Source organism: Marmota monax, unplaced genomic scaffold (genome assembly GCF_021218885.2).
Source record: "Marmota monax isolate L192 unplaced genomic scaffold, Marmota_monax_Labrador192_F-V1.1 WCK01_AAM20220418_F8-fsc00211, whole genome shotgun sequence".
Lineage (NCBI taxonomy): Eukaryota > Metazoa > Chordata > Mammalia > Rodentia > Sciuridae > Marmota > Marmota monax.
In genome coordinates, this window is record NW_026694080.1 from 654,691 (window position 1) to 670,712 (window position 16,022).

At 49.4% G+C, this 16,022-nt stretch overlaps 1 protein-coding gene and 1 non-coding gene across 9 annotated transcripts; both read right to left on the reverse strand.

Annotated features, from left to right (window-relative positions):
• Positions 1–91: 91 nt before the first annotated feature.
• On the reverse strand, positions 92–11,912 carry Fance (FA complementation group E). Of its 8 annotated transcripts, none has more exons than XR_006856155.2 (10): positions 11,520–11,912; positions 7,749–8,367; positions 6,996–7,040; positions 6,678–6,746; positions 6,246–6,389; positions 5,741–5,864; positions 5,492–5,570; positions 3,493–3,575; positions 1,780–1,905; positions 93–657 (listed from the first exon to the last, which is right to left on the reverse strand). XR_006856155.2 is itself a non-coding variant. In XM_046464559.2 (10 exons), the coding sequence occupies exons 1-10, from the start codon at positions 11,750–11,752 to the stop codon at positions 556–558; spliced, it is 1,608 nt and encodes a 535-aa protein (XP_046320515.1). In that variant the 5' UTR covers positions 11,753–11,912; the 3' UTR covers positions 94–555. The 8 variants fall into 8 exon arrangements, 7 of the variants coding, with proteins under 7 accessions (XP_046320519.1, XP_046320517.1, XP_046320515.1 ...); XM_046464559.2 differs by having other exon boundaries at positions 94–657; positions 3,493–3,559; XM_046464565.2 differs by having other exon boundaries at positions 96–657; positions 3,493–3,559; positions 7,749–8,483; positions 11,520–11,647.
• On the reverse strand, positions 8,802–8,874 carry Trnaa-ggc (transfer RNA alanine (anticodon GGC)). Its single transcript has one exon. It is a non-coding gene; the product is annotated as a tRNA-Ala (tRNA).
• Positions 11,913–16,022: the final 4,110 nt, after the last annotated feature.

The following is a 16,022-nucleotide window of genomic DNA, read 5'->3' on the forward strand; positions in this document are numbered from 1 at the left end:
CTGTTACTGAGCAGGAGGTTGCAGGGAGTGGGGGATGGCTCAACTGTACCCAGAGTTACTTGGGAAGGTAGGCAGGCACTGCTTCTAATAAGACATCATTAAACCACCTGCTTTTTATTAAACGCTATTGATAATTTATTCAAATTAGAAAACAAAGACAGAGGGTCATAACATACCTGAGCCTAAGAGAGCTGTGCTGAGCACAGAGGTGGCCCAGGTCCCCTCCAGCACTGTGTGTCTATCATTGACCCCACTGAGCATCGCCATTGACTACTTAGGCCTGTCAGAAAGTTTCCATTTCTGCAGCCTCAGAGGTGATGAGGAGCAAGCCCAGGGCCAGCAGCCCTGGCAAACAGTTCATTCAGCCCCCTCCCTTCACCCCAGAGCTCTCCCTCCTGACTGGGTGGCCTCTGCAGCCTGGAACAGGGAGGCAGTTGGTCAATCTGGATCGGTGGGGATCAGTCTGAGGCAAGGAGTCAGGGAGAGGTGCTGAGGGCAAAATCTCCTTCAGGAAACTGGTGTCAGAGCTCCAGGAGGTGATCCCTTGCTGGATGGTCAGTGGCCCAGATGTTTCAAGGAAGCCTGCAGGGACTTCCTCAGGAAGGTGGTGTTGGACTCTAGGACCATGGCCAGGTCCAGCTTCTGGGCCTCAGTGATCTGCGGAGGAGGAAGAATCACGTCAAGATTCCAGCGACTGGTCCTTCCCCTCGCCTCTCTACCCCAGGAGCACTGTTTAGGAAGGAAAGAGGAAGCCAGGACAAAGGACCAGAGGAGGAAGAGCAGGAGGCTCCTGAGCGACCACACCTTATTATTTCACCATGGTTAGCCAGCCATGGATCCAGGTAGGTCTAGAATCAAATACTAGTTGCACGACTTACTAATAAGTTAAATTAACAGCATTAGGCAAGTGTTGGGGGCTTACATGCGGCAGACCTGCACACATTCCTCCGTAGTCCTCACAGCCCTCCCTTTTACAGATGAGGAAACAGGTTCAAGACTACACTGTGGCCGCCACCTTCCTTTGAGACCTGCTGGTGCAAGTCCTGACAGCTCCCAGGCCCTCTCCAATCCCCACTCCTCAAGGAAACCAGGGGCTTCTTTATAATGCAAATGTGACCAAGTAACTCTCCAGCTAAAGGCCCTTAGAACACTCCTGAAGCCCCACATGGGGCATTCCTCTTCCGTGAGCTATAGAGGGTCTGGAAGCCCCCTGAAATTATGCAGCAGAGTCATGCTCGTATTTTCACTTTTCTGGGAGGATCTATAGTAAATTTCATGAAATTAACAAATAGGTCTGTGATCTCCAAGAAAAAGGTAAAATGCCAACAGCCAAGAATTAAAGCCCAGTCCCTGACTTACTGCGCCCCCTATAAAATGCTGCCAGTCCTGGCAATGTGACCTTGTGTAAATGACTTGAGTCTCCATTTCCTCATCTATAAAATGGAGCTCAGACACCATGGCATGTGCCTGTAGCTAGATTTGCCACTTGTGTTGATAAATCATAGTAACCACAATGCAGTCCCTCCCCTTGAGCTGACCTTGTCCTCCAATCTCAGGCTAGTGAACAGGAAAGACATGATAAATAGTTAACTGTAATATCTGGCTCAAAGAGGTGTTAGCTGGATGAATAAACCCTAAGCAGTCCCATTTCTCAGTTCTGGACTTGAACTTGTGTTTCCCTGGCAAGTGTTTTATTCCTTCGAAATCTGAATACCCTCATGGCAGACCCAGAGCAGCCTGGCCAGTAGGACCAGCTCCGGTGGCCCTATCAACACTCACATGAGCCTGGTACTTGGTCATCACCGTCAGCACGAGCTTGGCATAGGCCAGGGAGGTGGTGGCTGTCAGCCCCTCTTTACAGAGCTTCTCCATCAAGACACTGAACTTCTCTGGGGTCATCTCTACCTGCACACATTGAGAGATGGAGCAAATCACAAGAAAGGCCTGCGCTCTTCACTCAGCTTCTCCTGGACTCAATTCCTAACTCCACTATTTCCTCACGAGGTGACCCTGGGCAAGTAGCTTAACCAAATGCTATAGTTTGGGTCTGGAATGTCCCTTAAAGGCCCACGTGCTGAAGGCTTGGTCCCCAGGGTGGCACTACTGGAAGGTGGTGGAGCTTTTAGGAGGTGGATCCTAGCAGAAGGAAGCTCCGTCACTTGTGGTGGGCCATGGAAAGGAACACTGGGACCCCTGCCCCTCCTCTCTGTCTGTTTCCTGGTCACCGTGAGGTGAGCAACCTCCTCTGCCACATGCTCCTGCAGCCAAGATCTATTGCCTCACTACATACTCAAAAGCAACTGGGCCAACTATGGACTAAAGCTTCAGAAACCATGAGCCAAAATAAACCTTTCCTCCTTGTAAGCTGTTTATCTCAGACATTTTGTCACAGTGATGGAGAACTAAGCTTCAGTTTCCACATCTGTAGCATGGGGCTCAAAATATCTAACTCTTGACAATTGTGAGAAAGATAAATGAAATAATGCACACAGGATCTGAGACAGGTCTCAGAAAATGGTAGCCATTGTTGCAAAGCACCAAGGTGAAATCAAGGATACACAGTCTGCCTTGTGGCTGAAGATATAAAGGAGTGAAAGATCCCAAGGGACACTGCAGCGCTTCATAAAAATTTAATCAATACTATGCATCAGGCACAGTTCTGAGCACTTTATACCAATTACCCCATTGAAACTTTATCCCAGTCTCATAACTCTCCTTTCTTGGGTCTGGGGTTGTGGCTCACCTAGGGCATGTGAGGCTCTGGGTTCGATCCTCAGCACCAAATAAATAAATAAATAACTCTCCTTTTTAAAAGAGGAAACTGAAGCATAAAGAAATGTCAGCTTTCCAGGCACAGTGGCATATGCCTGTAATAACAGTGACTTAGGAGCTTGAGGCAGGAGGATTGCAAGTTCGAAGCCAACCTCAGCAACTTAGTGAGGCCTTTGGCAACTTAATGAGACCCTGCCTCAAAAAATAAAAAAGGCTGGGGATTTGGCTCAGTGGTTAAGTGCTCCTAAGTTAAATCACCAGTACCAGAAATAAGAAAGAAATAAAGAAAATTTATGAACATTAGAATCTATTACCTATTCAAAACTTAAGTTTACACATACATATCAAAAAATCCTGGGGCTGGGGTTGTGGCTCAGATGTAGAGTTCTCACCTGGCACGTGCAAGGTGCTGGGTTCGATCCTCAGCACCATATAAAAATAAATTAAAAAAATATATTAAAAAAATATATATATATTACAAAAAAATCCTGTCCTAGAGCCCCAAGCTTATTAGAGGTAGAGCTAGATGGACCACATGGTCAGCTCTGTTCCCAACCTTGCGAGCTGCAGGGCTCTCCTCCTGTCATGGGGCACCATGCTGTAGGGTGATTGTCCTGCTTGCCTCTCACCACTGAAAAGACCCAGAAACCCAGGATCCCTCTGTCCCCTATAGCACTGCAGCATTTCTCTGCCCTCTTGCCTCCAAGGTGGTCTGCTCACCTGCCGCTCCAAGAGTGACTGCAACACCAGGAAAGTCTCCTCCCTCCAGGACAGCTCTAAGATCTGCCTGCGGAGAAGTGGCCCTGGTGAGAAAGGCCCAACTGCTCATCAAACCTGAGTTTTTACTGCTCTTGTTATTTTGGCAGGGCAAGGTTCTGGGGCCAGCCAAGATCCCTGCCAACAGAGTAGTCAGAGCCCTGTGACGTGGGCAGTAGCCCCAGCAGCTGCTGCTGCAGAGCCAATACAACCCAATGTCACAACCCAAGATCCCCAGGAGCTGACGGTGAAGGATACGGTAGTGTGATGGTGAAAGGTGTTACGGTTTGCATCTGAGGTGCCCAAAGCTCCGGTTAATGTAGGAGGTACATGATTGGATTACCAGAGTTGTGGTTGTGACCTAATCAATCCATCCTAATTTGAATGGATGAAATGGGTAGTAACGATAGGCAGGTGGGGTGAGCCTTTGGGGTTATTCGTCTGTAGCACCTCCATCTCTCTCACTCTCTGCTTCCCAGTAGCCATAAGCTGAGCAGCTCTTCTCCATCATGATGCTCTGCTTCACCTTGGGCACTGAGCAAGGAAGTCGGCTGAGCATGGAGTAAACCTCTGAAACCATGAGCCAAAAAAAACTTTTCCTCCTCCAAGTTGGACTTGTTGGGTATTTTGGCCACAGCAACAAAAATCTGATTAATATAGTTTCCTACTAAAAAATAACCAGGAGTCAAGAGTGCATCTTGAGAACCAAAGGTGAAGGAAACTCAGAGAGGAGGAAGGCGACACTGTGGGATGACACAATAGGCCTCCTGGAGCAGGTGGCCTTCCCTGCAAAGCTCCACCCACGCCATGGCCACTCCAGCTGCGCTTCCTGTTCCACTGCACAGTCCTCCCCTCATTTCAAAATGCAGCACGTCACAGTGGAGACTTGTGGCTTCCTGAGTGGGCAGGCTTGGTTCATCCCACTTGTTGGCTGGGTGACCTTTTGGCCAAATGCCTTAACCTCTCTAAGCACTTTTTCCAGCTCTCAGGTGGCAGCACTCCTGCCTCACAGGACTGAATGAAGTATATGAGACTCTAAAGCACAGAGAAAATGCCCAGTGAGTGGCAGCTGCTATTATTTTTGAGGCAGAACTCTCCTAATTAGCATTTTGTATTTCACATCTGTGTCCAATGAGGTCCGTCTTATTCATTATTTCATGTCTGTATCAATTTTAATACCCCAATTTAACACTATTTTAATATCAATTTTGAGCACTTATTAGATGCCAAATATTGGGGCTGGGGTTGTGGCTCAAGCGGTAGCACGCTTGCCTAGCATGCGTGCGGCCTGGGTTCGATCCTCAGCACCGCATACAAACAAGGATGTTGTGTCTGCCGAAAACTAAAAAATAAATATTAAAAAATTCATTCTCTCTCTCTCTTAAAAAAAAAAATTTAAAAAAAAAGATGCCAAATACTGTGCTGAATTCATTACATTCATCATCACATTTGATATCTAGAAAAGTCCTATGAAATGAATATCACCCCCATTTTTCATATATGAGGAAACGAAGGATCACAGAGGTGGAGTTTGAGTTCATGTATCTAAATAAAAAGAGAGGTTAAGATTTGAAGCCATGTCTGACTGCAGAGCCATGCTCTTAACCACTGCGCCACGTTCCAGCTAGGCCATGAAGCACTCCAGAGCAGGGACCTGCCTCTTATCTGCATTCCCAGGGCACTTGGCATGGAGCTAGCCCCACACCCCACAGAGGCCACTGTGGGGAGAAGAACAGCAACCCTGGGCTCGGGAAGTGCATGGGAAAGTGAATGGAATGGCAGTGTGCACAGGCCCATTGGTGGAAGGCATGAGGCAGGTTCAAGCTGGAGTGACAGGGGCACCAGCTACACCACATCCTGTCTTTGAGGCCCAGGGTCTGGTGCCCAGCCGGCTGCCACCTGGAACAGGCCTGGCCTGGGGGAAAGATGGGAGTGGGGGCAACATGGAGTCCTGCACACTTACCCCAGCATTAGGCCCTGTGTGTCCGGCTCCAGGGACTCGTCCTTCATTAGGCCACACAGTAACTCTGTTTGAGCTGGACCTGGGCCAGGGAGAGCAAAGGGGAGGAGGTGGGCCTGGGGGGAACAGGATGCCTGTCACCGCCAGGGAAGCAACAGGTGTTTTCACCCACTGAACACTCAACTCCTACCAGCAAAGGGTGCTGGGCACAGAGGGCAGAGGTACCAGGTCTGGGGCTCGTTCTAGAATTACCTATGCCTGGGGCCTGGAGAAGGGGGACAAGGAGGGCGCTGCAGACGGGGTAGGTGTACTTGGCACAGAATGAAGTCAGGGCCGTCCTGAGCAGCCGGGAAGCAGAAGAAGTCAGGGAGAGGATCTGCAGCCAACAGGGAGGAGACAGTAACTCATTTCTCTTCCTTCAATAAATGTTTATCTGAGATATATTTCAGATAGTGATACATGTTGTACAGGGAAAAATTACAAGATCTTTTATCTAGGGCTCAGGGGACCTATTCAGTGGAACGACACATAGCTTCCCTCTCCAACTCCAAAATCCCCTCAATCAGCTTCTGAAAGAATTCTGAGGCCCTAGAAGGAAGTTAGATGCCAGGAGACCCACGCCCAGCCTGTTGAGCAGGGCCCCAAGCTGCCCAGCAAGACCAGGCGCCTGCATGGCCAGGAACACCCTCTCCCATGCAATTCTCTTCCAGGGCTCAGACATTCTCCCCATTGTCCTGGGGGCTACCAGTGAACCTACCCGTTCAAGAAAGAGGCTCCTGGTCAGCACAGTGGCACTGCTGAGACTGAGGTCTGGGGACAGGGCCAGCAGCCAGGTGCAGAGCTGCAGGAGGCCTGCTGCTGAGAGCTGGGGGAGCTGCAGCTGGACACACAGCAGCTCCATCTGCCCAAGAACAAGGGGACACATGGGGATGCTTAGTCTAACTCTGCTAGGCTGTCACAAGCCAAGTGGGCAATCAAAGGGGCAGAGCAAGGAAGCTCCAGGACAAATTAAGGGTGGGCGAACTGGCCTATAGGAAGGAATTGAGGGCTCAGAAAAGCACTCAGGGTGACCTACCCGAGAGATAGAGAGGGCAAGATTCCCTTAGGAGGTAAGGAAACAAAAGTTAAAGTGGAAAAAGGTGGGGGGAGTGGCCATAAACTCAGAGACAAACAGTCTTTCTGGCCTCACCTGGCTGGAACTACACTCATGGAAAAGTTGCAGCTCACTTGGTGGGGCAGCCTCTAACCGATCCATTCCCTGGGGAGGTAAATCCCGTTAGGGCTGGCAGAGCCCTTGATGACAATTCACTGAGGCCACCCCTTCAATTGGTGATGGCCTGTCTATTCTCGGGCCAAGATAAGCCTCAGCAGTGACCGTCCTCAGACCTTCCCTCCAACCCCACCCCCCACCAGCCTGATCCTCAGTGTGCTGGGGCTTCCTGGGGCATGGCTGAGGTCTGGGCAGAGGTGGAAGAAGGGCTACAGTGAGTAGGGTAGGGTCAATCACCTCCCTGAAGGTCTTCAGCAGCTGCTGCAGCCTGGGCACCTGGTCCTGCAGAGGAGAGTTCAGTCACTACCCAGTCCCAGCTCCCTGCCCCTGGTCAGCAGGGCACCATAGTGTATGCCCATAATCCCAGCAACTCAAGAGGCTGAGGCAGGATTGCAAGTCTGAGGTCAGCCTGAGCAATTCAGTGAGACCCTCAGTAACTTAGCAAGACCCTGTTCTCAAAAAAACGAAAAATAAAAAAGGACTGGGAATGTAACTCAGTGGTAAAGCAGCCCTGGGGTCAATCACTGGTACTGGCATGGGGCGGGGGAGCCTGTTAAGTGGGAGCTAGTGGACAAAGATGAGTCAAGAGAGCTAAGAACATGAAGCCTCTATCTTGCAAAGTTCCTAAGAATCCAAACCAGATAAGGTCCATGTAAAATCCAGTTGTCCAGACTTATTTTCTCTCCATCCAACACTAATGAAGTAAACCCGGCCCTGGCTGATAGGGCAGATATGATTCCCCTTAACCCCTAGGACGGGTGACAGGGTGGCCCCAGAGTCTCTTGCCTTGCCTGGCACCCTTTTACAACTCCATGTTACAGATGGTTAGAAGTGTTTCCCACCGCTAGTAACTCCCTCCTTAACCCTCTCCATAAGGCTGGGCAGGGGGGACTCCCTCCTCGTAGGCCTCCATCCCCCTGCTCCATGGATCCCAGTTGTGAAACAGCGTCCCAACCAGCATGGATAAACCCTGCCTCCCCACCACAGTACCTGGACAGCTTTGGGCAACTTCATGCTTGTAGCAAGACCCTTGGCTTCCTCCAGACTCAGGCCAGCCTCACTGGTCTCAGCTCCCACATCCAGCTGGTTCTTAGTAGGTGATGTGGTTCCTCCATCACCCAGGGATTCCAATGACTGGTGTTCAAGACTCTCATCCTTGTGATCTTCTTCCCCCTCCCAATCCCGGGACCTTTTGGGGGCCCTCTCCCCCTCAGGACTGGCAGGCTCTTCCTCTGGCTCCTTTCTGCGTTTCCCACGATGCTGTGAGTTCCTGTCCTCCTCCTCCTCCTCTTTCCCTTCAGGGTCTGCAGCCTGGGGCAATTTCAACCTCCTGCCCTCCTGGCCCAGCTGCCTACACAGGCCTTGGAGCTGTCTCTGGCACCCTTCGGACAATGGAGAGGCTCCCTCAAGAGACACTCCAATCCCCAGATCCCTTTGTAGCAGTGTTCCCAGGGATTGGAGCCAGGCATCAGGAGCAGAGACTGAGTCCTGTTGGGCAATCCGCAGCAGAGACAGGAGCCTGCTTTCAGGCAGTGACGGCCGAACAGCCATCAGCAGGGACATCAGATTCCTCCGGCATAATGTGGGCAATCGCAGCAACAGTGGTTTCCTGGGTAGCAGAGGGAGAGCAAGCAGTCAGAGTGTCTTGCTGGAGGAAGCTCAGGGCAGATTAGGGCAGGCTGGGGGCACAATGGCAGAGGACAGATGGGAGACAGACATCAGCACCTGCAAGAGTTGGTGTGGATGGAGAGAGGACAGCATGAGTCATTGGCAAGTGTTCACTGAGCATCTACTATACACCAGGCCCTGCTCTTAACCTCTTGGATATCTCCTATTTCAACTAAGAAATTAACGTTGGAACTTATTCTGTAAGATTATGCTTCTGGGCTGGGGTTGTAGCTCAGTAGTAGAGTCCTTGCCTAGCATGTGTGAGGTACTGGGTTTGATTCTCAGCACCGCATATAAATAAGTAAAATAAAGGTCCATTGACAACTAAAACAACAACAAAAAAAGATTCATGCTTCTTCTTGTTGCTGCTGTTGTTGTGCAGTGCTGGGGATGGAACCCAGGGCCTCATGCATGCCAGGCAAGTGCTCTACCACTGAGCCACATACCCAGCCCCAGGCTTGTTTTGTATAACAAAGAAAAAAGTCTATTTCCATATTTTAGGTCAAAACAATACTACTAAACAACACTCCAGGATGCTGTGTAAGCTGTCCTGAAGCCCCACCTGGCAATCCCCTGGAACTGTCAGGGTTACTTATCCCACTATCTCCCTTGTTCCTGTCACAAAACTGTGAATTACTGAAAACCAAAGGCAGAGTCTCCTTCCTCTGGGTACTAGTATCGCCTAGGTGAACATTTATTGAATGAATTAACTTTCTGAGAATAAGGGTACAGAGATAGGCAAGGGCTGCTTCGAACAGAGAAGGCTTCACAGAGGAGGCAAGACTTCAAACAGAAGGAATCATCAGATAATAATCTTCATTACAACTTTAGTTTCCAAACAGTATTCACAGAAGCAATGGGGGAGAGCAGGGTGGGAGTCTTTTCTTTTGGAACCCTGGGGTAAGGGCAGAAGGAAAACTCCTTCCTGTAAGCACCCAGCGTTCTCTGATTTAAACACTATCCTCCCATGCCCTAAAGGCCCATAATGCAATGTGGTGGTCTGTAATTTTGCAGAGGCACAAATCCAGACCCTGTGTGACTTGAGGCTTGATATGGCAAACAAGTCATGGCTGTATCTAGCCTACCCCCTTATCATGCCTGAGCTGCTCCCTCTGTGCGACTTTGCAGGGCTTTATGTCATATCACACAGAGGTTCTTGGCATGAGAGGAAAAAAAGCAAACTTTCACTTCTTTGTGGAAGATGCAATGTGGCAGGGCATAATGGCACATGCCTGTAATCCCAGCAGCTTGAGAAGCTGAGGCAGGAGGATCACAAGTTCAAGGCCACCTTCATCAACTTAGCAATACCCTCAGCAACTTAGCAAGACCCTGCATCAAAAAATAAAAAGGGCTGGAGATATGGGTCAGTGGTGAAGAGCCCCCAGGTTGAATCCCTGGTGCCAAAAAAAAAGGGAAAGAGAGAACTACAGAAGAGAGAGAGATATGGAAGACCCTACTCCAAGGGTCTTGTTTAGTGCCATGAGCCCCTTCTCTGAATGAGGGTTAAATACATTAAACAAAATACCTAGGATTACAAAGGAAATTAAGTGTACTGAAATATAGTTCTATCCATGGGCCCTAGGTTAAGCCTCTTGCCCTCCCTTACTGTATCCATTAAAAAGGCAGAGAACTGGACAAACATTACTATACTTTTCAATTTAGGGATTCAGACAAGTTATCCTGACCCATCTCTTCCATGAAATTAAGCACATCTGTAATCCCAACAACTGCAGAGGCAGAGGCAGGAGGATTCCAAGTCCTAGGCCAGACTCGGCAACTAAATAAGACCTTGTTTCAAATTTTAAAAAATAAAAACCAAGAAGGGTTAGGGATGTAGCTCAGAGGTAGAGCACCATTGGGTCCAATCTCTAGTATTACAAAAGAAAAAAAAAGTTCAAAAAAGTATGGGAAGGCTATATTAGAACTCCTACCTACTTATCTAAAACACAAAAAATTACACAGTACAAAAATTTAACATATAGTTTGCTCTCCATATACCAGTTTCCAGGCCAACTTTGGGGAACCTGGCCCAAGAAAGGAGGAAGACCTGTACCACTGGAGCTGAAGATGGGTTGGCACCTCACTCTGCATTTTTGTGTGTTTGAGTTAACTATGCTACTTAAATGCAGTTAAGATCTGTATTTTTTTTTTTTAAAACATGAATCTTCACACAATGGACAGGTGGCTTAAAAGGATAGGATGCCTGCAAAGAAACTAAAGACCAAGGATGAGGCCAGTAAAGGAAGCACAATCAAATAAGAAAACGGCCATGCAACACTAGAAACTCATAGTAGGAATTCCTTGTCAGCCATGAAAAGAGGTTATGAAAAAGTCCAAAATCATTCAAAAAACTGGAAATTATCAAGAACACCAAAATACAGATTTGTAGTTACTATTCTCAAGGAAAATGTTCTTTCTTGCCTGAAAGTGTATATCACTTTGAAAAAAAAAAACAAGTAGAAAGCCACCAAAATTAGCAGATGTTTATTCCATCACTTATCACATCTGTTTTAAATAACTATTTCTGCCTGTAATCCCAGCTACTCGGAGGCTGAGGCAGTAGGATCACAAGTTCGAGGCCTGCCTTGGCAACTTAATGAGACCCTGTCTCAAACAACATAAACAAATAAAAAAAGAAAGAAAAAAGAACTGAGGATGTAGCTCAGGGGCTAAACGCTGGTGAATTCAATCCCCAGTAGAATACATTAAAAAAAAAAAAACCTCTATTTCGGTTTATTTTATAAGGTACATAGGTTAACAATCGTGTGCACTTCATACGTAAGTTTATCTATAGTGAAGGTATACATTCTATTTTTCTTAGAAATGAAAGTATACAATCAAAATCTATTTAGCTCTACTTATACTCATTTATATACGCCCAACAGAAGGGGTGTCTTAGTATCCAGTGTCCAGCACTGCCCGGCACACAGTAGGTGCCCAGTGAGGGGTGTCACTCCTCCCAGGCTGCGCGGTAGCGCGCCCTCGCGGTGGGCAGTGATTTAACCTCTGTGCTCAGTCCCCTCCGCAGTAACAGAGAGGAAGCGACCGTCGGGCCTCTGGTGACTGCAGCGGGGCAGTAAGCCGCGGACTTACAGCTCCAGGCGGGCGTCGGGTCCCCAAAGGACTGGCTCCTCTTGGCACAGAGCCTCCAGGAAGCGGCCCCAGTCGAAGGGCTCCCCACCGCGGCGACCCAGCGTCCGCAGCACCCCGAGGCCGCGCCGCGCCCCCTCCGGCCCAGCCTGCAATGCCTGCAGCAGAAGGCGGGCGGGTGCTTCCAAGGACGCCCAAGGTGCGGATCCTTCATCCCCAGTCCCAGGGGTCTCCATCCCCGGCGCAGGTGCCGCGCCACCCTACTCCCCTCGCTCTAATTAAGGCCTCAGCTTCGAGGCTGGCCCAGACGTGACAGCGCCTCCTCCAGCGCGGGACACTACACAGACACCGTCTCAAACTCGAGCGGTTCCCGCGCTGAGGAGCAGGGAGACGAGGCGGGGCCAGGGTGGGAGGCGGGGCGCGAGTGCGGACAGGAAGAGGCGGGTCCACAGATTGCCAGGCCGGAGAGTAGGTGTGGCGCCAATGACGGGGCGTGTCCGCGGGCGGGGCTGGGCCAGAACGGGCGGTTGGCTTGTGGGCGGAGCGCGTCAGAGCGGGATCTTAATGGGGCGGGGCTTAGTGGAGGGGCGGATCCTCGGGACTGATCCTAAGCTCATCTTCTTCAGTCACCCGCAGAAGCGGTGGGGCAGAATAGAGGCCCAGAGGCTGGGGCTGTAGATCAGTGGTAGAGTGCTTACCTGGCTATGCTAGCACCTGGGGCGGACTCCCCAATACCGCAAAAAGAAAAAGGGAAATTTATGGTATTTACCCTGCCATTTAATTTCAACCAAGTCAAATGCTGCCCCGTTTGGTGTTTCAGTCATCTACAATTATTTTGTGAATCTTTCAAAGACCAAGTAGCAGTCTTGCCTTGATTGTCTATAGGTGCCAGGAGTGGCGCCACCTTCCACTTAGAGGATGCAAGAGATCACTGAACTCCTCTAGGAGTAGGAAGAGCCAGCCCTCAGCGCCCCATAAATCTCCACTTTGGGAGCCAACTTGTACTGTCCGTCCTCCCAGCTCTGGTGCCACACAGATCCATTCATTCAGTAAGTGTTTACTAGGGGCTGGGGTTGTGGCTCAACAGAGCGCTCGCCTAGCACATGCCAGGCGCTGGGTTCCATCCTCAGCACCACATAAAAATAAAGGTATTGTGTCCAACTAAAACAAAATACTAAAAAAAAAAAAAAAAGTGTTTACTGAGCACCTAGGAACTGGGAATACAGGGGACCAAACACAGGTCATTGCCTTCATCACTGACATACAAGTGAAGAGAGAAAGCTAAATAAGTAAGCAATAGAATGTTTGTGATATAGAACTTTCAAGAAGCCAGATACAGTGGTGTGCACCTATAATCCCCGCGACTCTGGGAGGCTGAGACAGGAGGAGATGGCAAGTTCAAAGCCAGCCACAATAATTTAGAAAGACCATCTCAAAATAAAAAATAAAAGAACTGGAGGTGTAGCTCACTGGTAGAACACCACAGGTTCAATCCCCAGTACTAGAGGGGTGGGGGACAGCACAGAAGGGAATCAGGGTGAGTAATCAAGATGTGGGTCAGGCCATGAAGAACCAGGAATCCCTGCCAGCCTCAACTATAATCTCACTCCCTACTCTACAGCTACCGCACCAAGATCTGCATCTAGCCAACTGAAAGGAAAATGGGGTTAAATTCTAAACAGTTCAAGGGCCCTGGGAGATCCCAAGATCTTTTCAAAGACTTTGTAAGGTCATAAAAGTTTTCATGATGTTATTTGCCTTTCTCATTTGTCTCCTCTTATGTGTGTACAGCAGAGACTTCCAGAAGCTAAGTGACAGGTGAAAGTATAAAAGATTGAATGAAAGAGCAACCCTACTCCCCTTGGGGGTGGGGCTGGGCTATAAGCAGATCATTCTTCAGATGCACAGTGACAGTTTAGGTGCATTTTATTAGTTTTCTTCTAAAATCCTACAAAAGAGCAAAGTTAAAAGCCAAGACACTGGCAAGCAGGTAAGAATCCGTTCTCACTCCAGAAGCCATCCTCCATTCCTGTGTCCCTCAGTTGTGTCACTGCTGTAGTTTACAGGGGTAAAGGGTTAGCTACTTTTGCCTACCACTAAACCCCACAGGGGAAAGAACCACCAGCCCTTCCCCTCGTCCCATCTCCTCCAGCCGATCCTGGTGTAGCAAGCCATAGAGAACTGTTGAGACCTAGCAGGAGTTCTGAACCTCAGAGAGCCAGAGCCAGGGCACAGTCTGTGAAGAACATATCTTCTTCTGGCTTGGTGGCCCCTTAAGAACAGTGCTGGGCCCAGTACCTGGAACTAGAGAGAAAAATTATTGAAAACCCATCAGCTTCAACTGTGATTGTCCTGGAAACAGGAAGCTCAAGGCTCACGTGTGAGCTGGGCAGGTTGGACACAGCACAGTAGTGTAAGCACAGGCACCATCCACACCAGGGAGCTCAAGGCTCACATATGAGCTGGGCAGGTTGGACACAGCACAATGGTGTAAGCACAGGCACCATCCACACCACAGACATCATACAGAGGTTTACAGTTACCATGGACATTAATTATACACCATGACCAGGAGCCTCCCTGATCCCATGTCCCTACTGTTATCACCTTACTCCCAGAGACCAGTTGAACACTGTCAGGCCAAGGAGGACCAGAGACCGGGGTCTTAGCTGGAAGCTGGTGCAGGTAGATGCAGTCAGATTTGAAGGGGCAGCGGCCTCTCCCCCTCATGAAGAACCGGCAGGGGATCTGGCTGTGACAAAGTAGAGGTAGATAAAGACTATCATCTCCAAGCTCTGTTGTTTCAGGAATAAGGAGCTCTCTAGGCTGACACAAGGTTGGGCAGGTTTTACCTAGCATCCCATCTAAGCCAGTACCGTACCAGTGTAGATTTTACACTTCTTCCACTCTCTTCCAGCAGGTGGCAGTGAAGTATCTTAAAGGGTATCTAATTTTCATTTTCAAGGGCTGCCCTTCAGTACCCTTGTCAGCGACCCCATATTTTCAAAGATCATCAAAGCAAACAACATACATTCATATCAATGTATTTTCCTGTCTTACAAAAACACATTGAAAATAGCTAGGCATCGTGGCACACATCTGTAATCCCAGCTACTCAGGAAGCTTGAGACAGGAGGAGCACAAGTTCAAGGCCTGCAACTTAGCAAGATGCTAACCAAAAAAAAAAAGGACTGGGGATGTAGCTTAGTGGTAGAATACCCTTGGGTTCAACCCCCAGTACCTCTAAATAAATAAATAGATAAATAGATAAATAGAAAGAGATAGAAAATTAACCCTGCTGCCATCTCAGACCCTGTTATTAAACAGACTTGCTAAAATTATAAAAACTGGTCACAGCCTTTTGGGCCACTTCTGAGCTTCCAGTGTTTGAGGATCCCAGGCCGAGAGCCACCTCCCTCCTCCCCACTCCGCCAGCCTCACCTGGTCCAAGCCTTGAAATTCCTGATGAGCTGCTCCTTCTTGGGCCCCTCGCCCACCCAGAACTTGTGGGGAATCATGTAGCTGGAATGAACTCGGCACTGGGGACAGGCCCTGCATGAGATAAGTGGGGGTTGAATGGGGGGGGGCAGTCACAAGCCCACAGGCTGGCCTCCTGGTCCATGTCTCTGTGGGCAATTCCCTCCCTCCCTGCTGGCACCTGCATGACACTGACTTGATGACATTCAGCGGAAGGTTCTGATGGTTCTTCCGCCAGGTACGGAGGCAGCCCAGGCAGTGAGCATGGGTACAGTTGGGCAGGATGCCAAACACCCGCTCAGCTTCCGGCTTGTCCCACACTTTATCCATACAGATGCCACACACCACATCCCGACTGTCCTGCTTTCCCTGCAACCACAGATGGGGTGAAACACTTGCCCACTCCTACCCCCCAAACAGCCCCAGAGCCTTCTCCAGTCCCCTCCCCCAGAAGGTCGGGGCATCCCCAGAGGTGCAGCAGCAGCCAGTTTCTGTCATCCCTTCCCTGCTACCTGCCACTCCTCAAGGTCCAGGCTCTGAAGTGGGGCTGTCAGCTCCGGGAAAGGGTGGGACTCTGGCTGAGAGTCCTGGGAGTGGCTGAGATGCCCGCCAGCAGCTGTGGGGAAAACCGCATCCATTCACCCACTGATGTAGCATGCAAGGTTCAGAGCTGGCCCCAAACCCTGCCCCACGTAGTTCAGAGTCCAGTCCTAATCTTATTTTAAGATACTGGGGATCAAACCCAGGCGCACTCTACCACGGAGCTACATCCCCAGCTCTTTTTATTGTGATCAGAGTCTTGCTAAGTTGCCCAGGCTGGCCTGGGACTTCAGATCCTCCTGCTCAGCTTCCCTAGTAGCTGAAAATACAGGTGTGCACCACTGCACCCAGCACTAACAATGCTTAATATTCATTGCATAATGAATAACATTGATAGCACTGGATATATGCTTTGATAATGTTTTAATTAGCTTTTTACATCGTTGCTACCTAAAGACCTGATGAGAACAATACAGAGGGGCTGGGGAT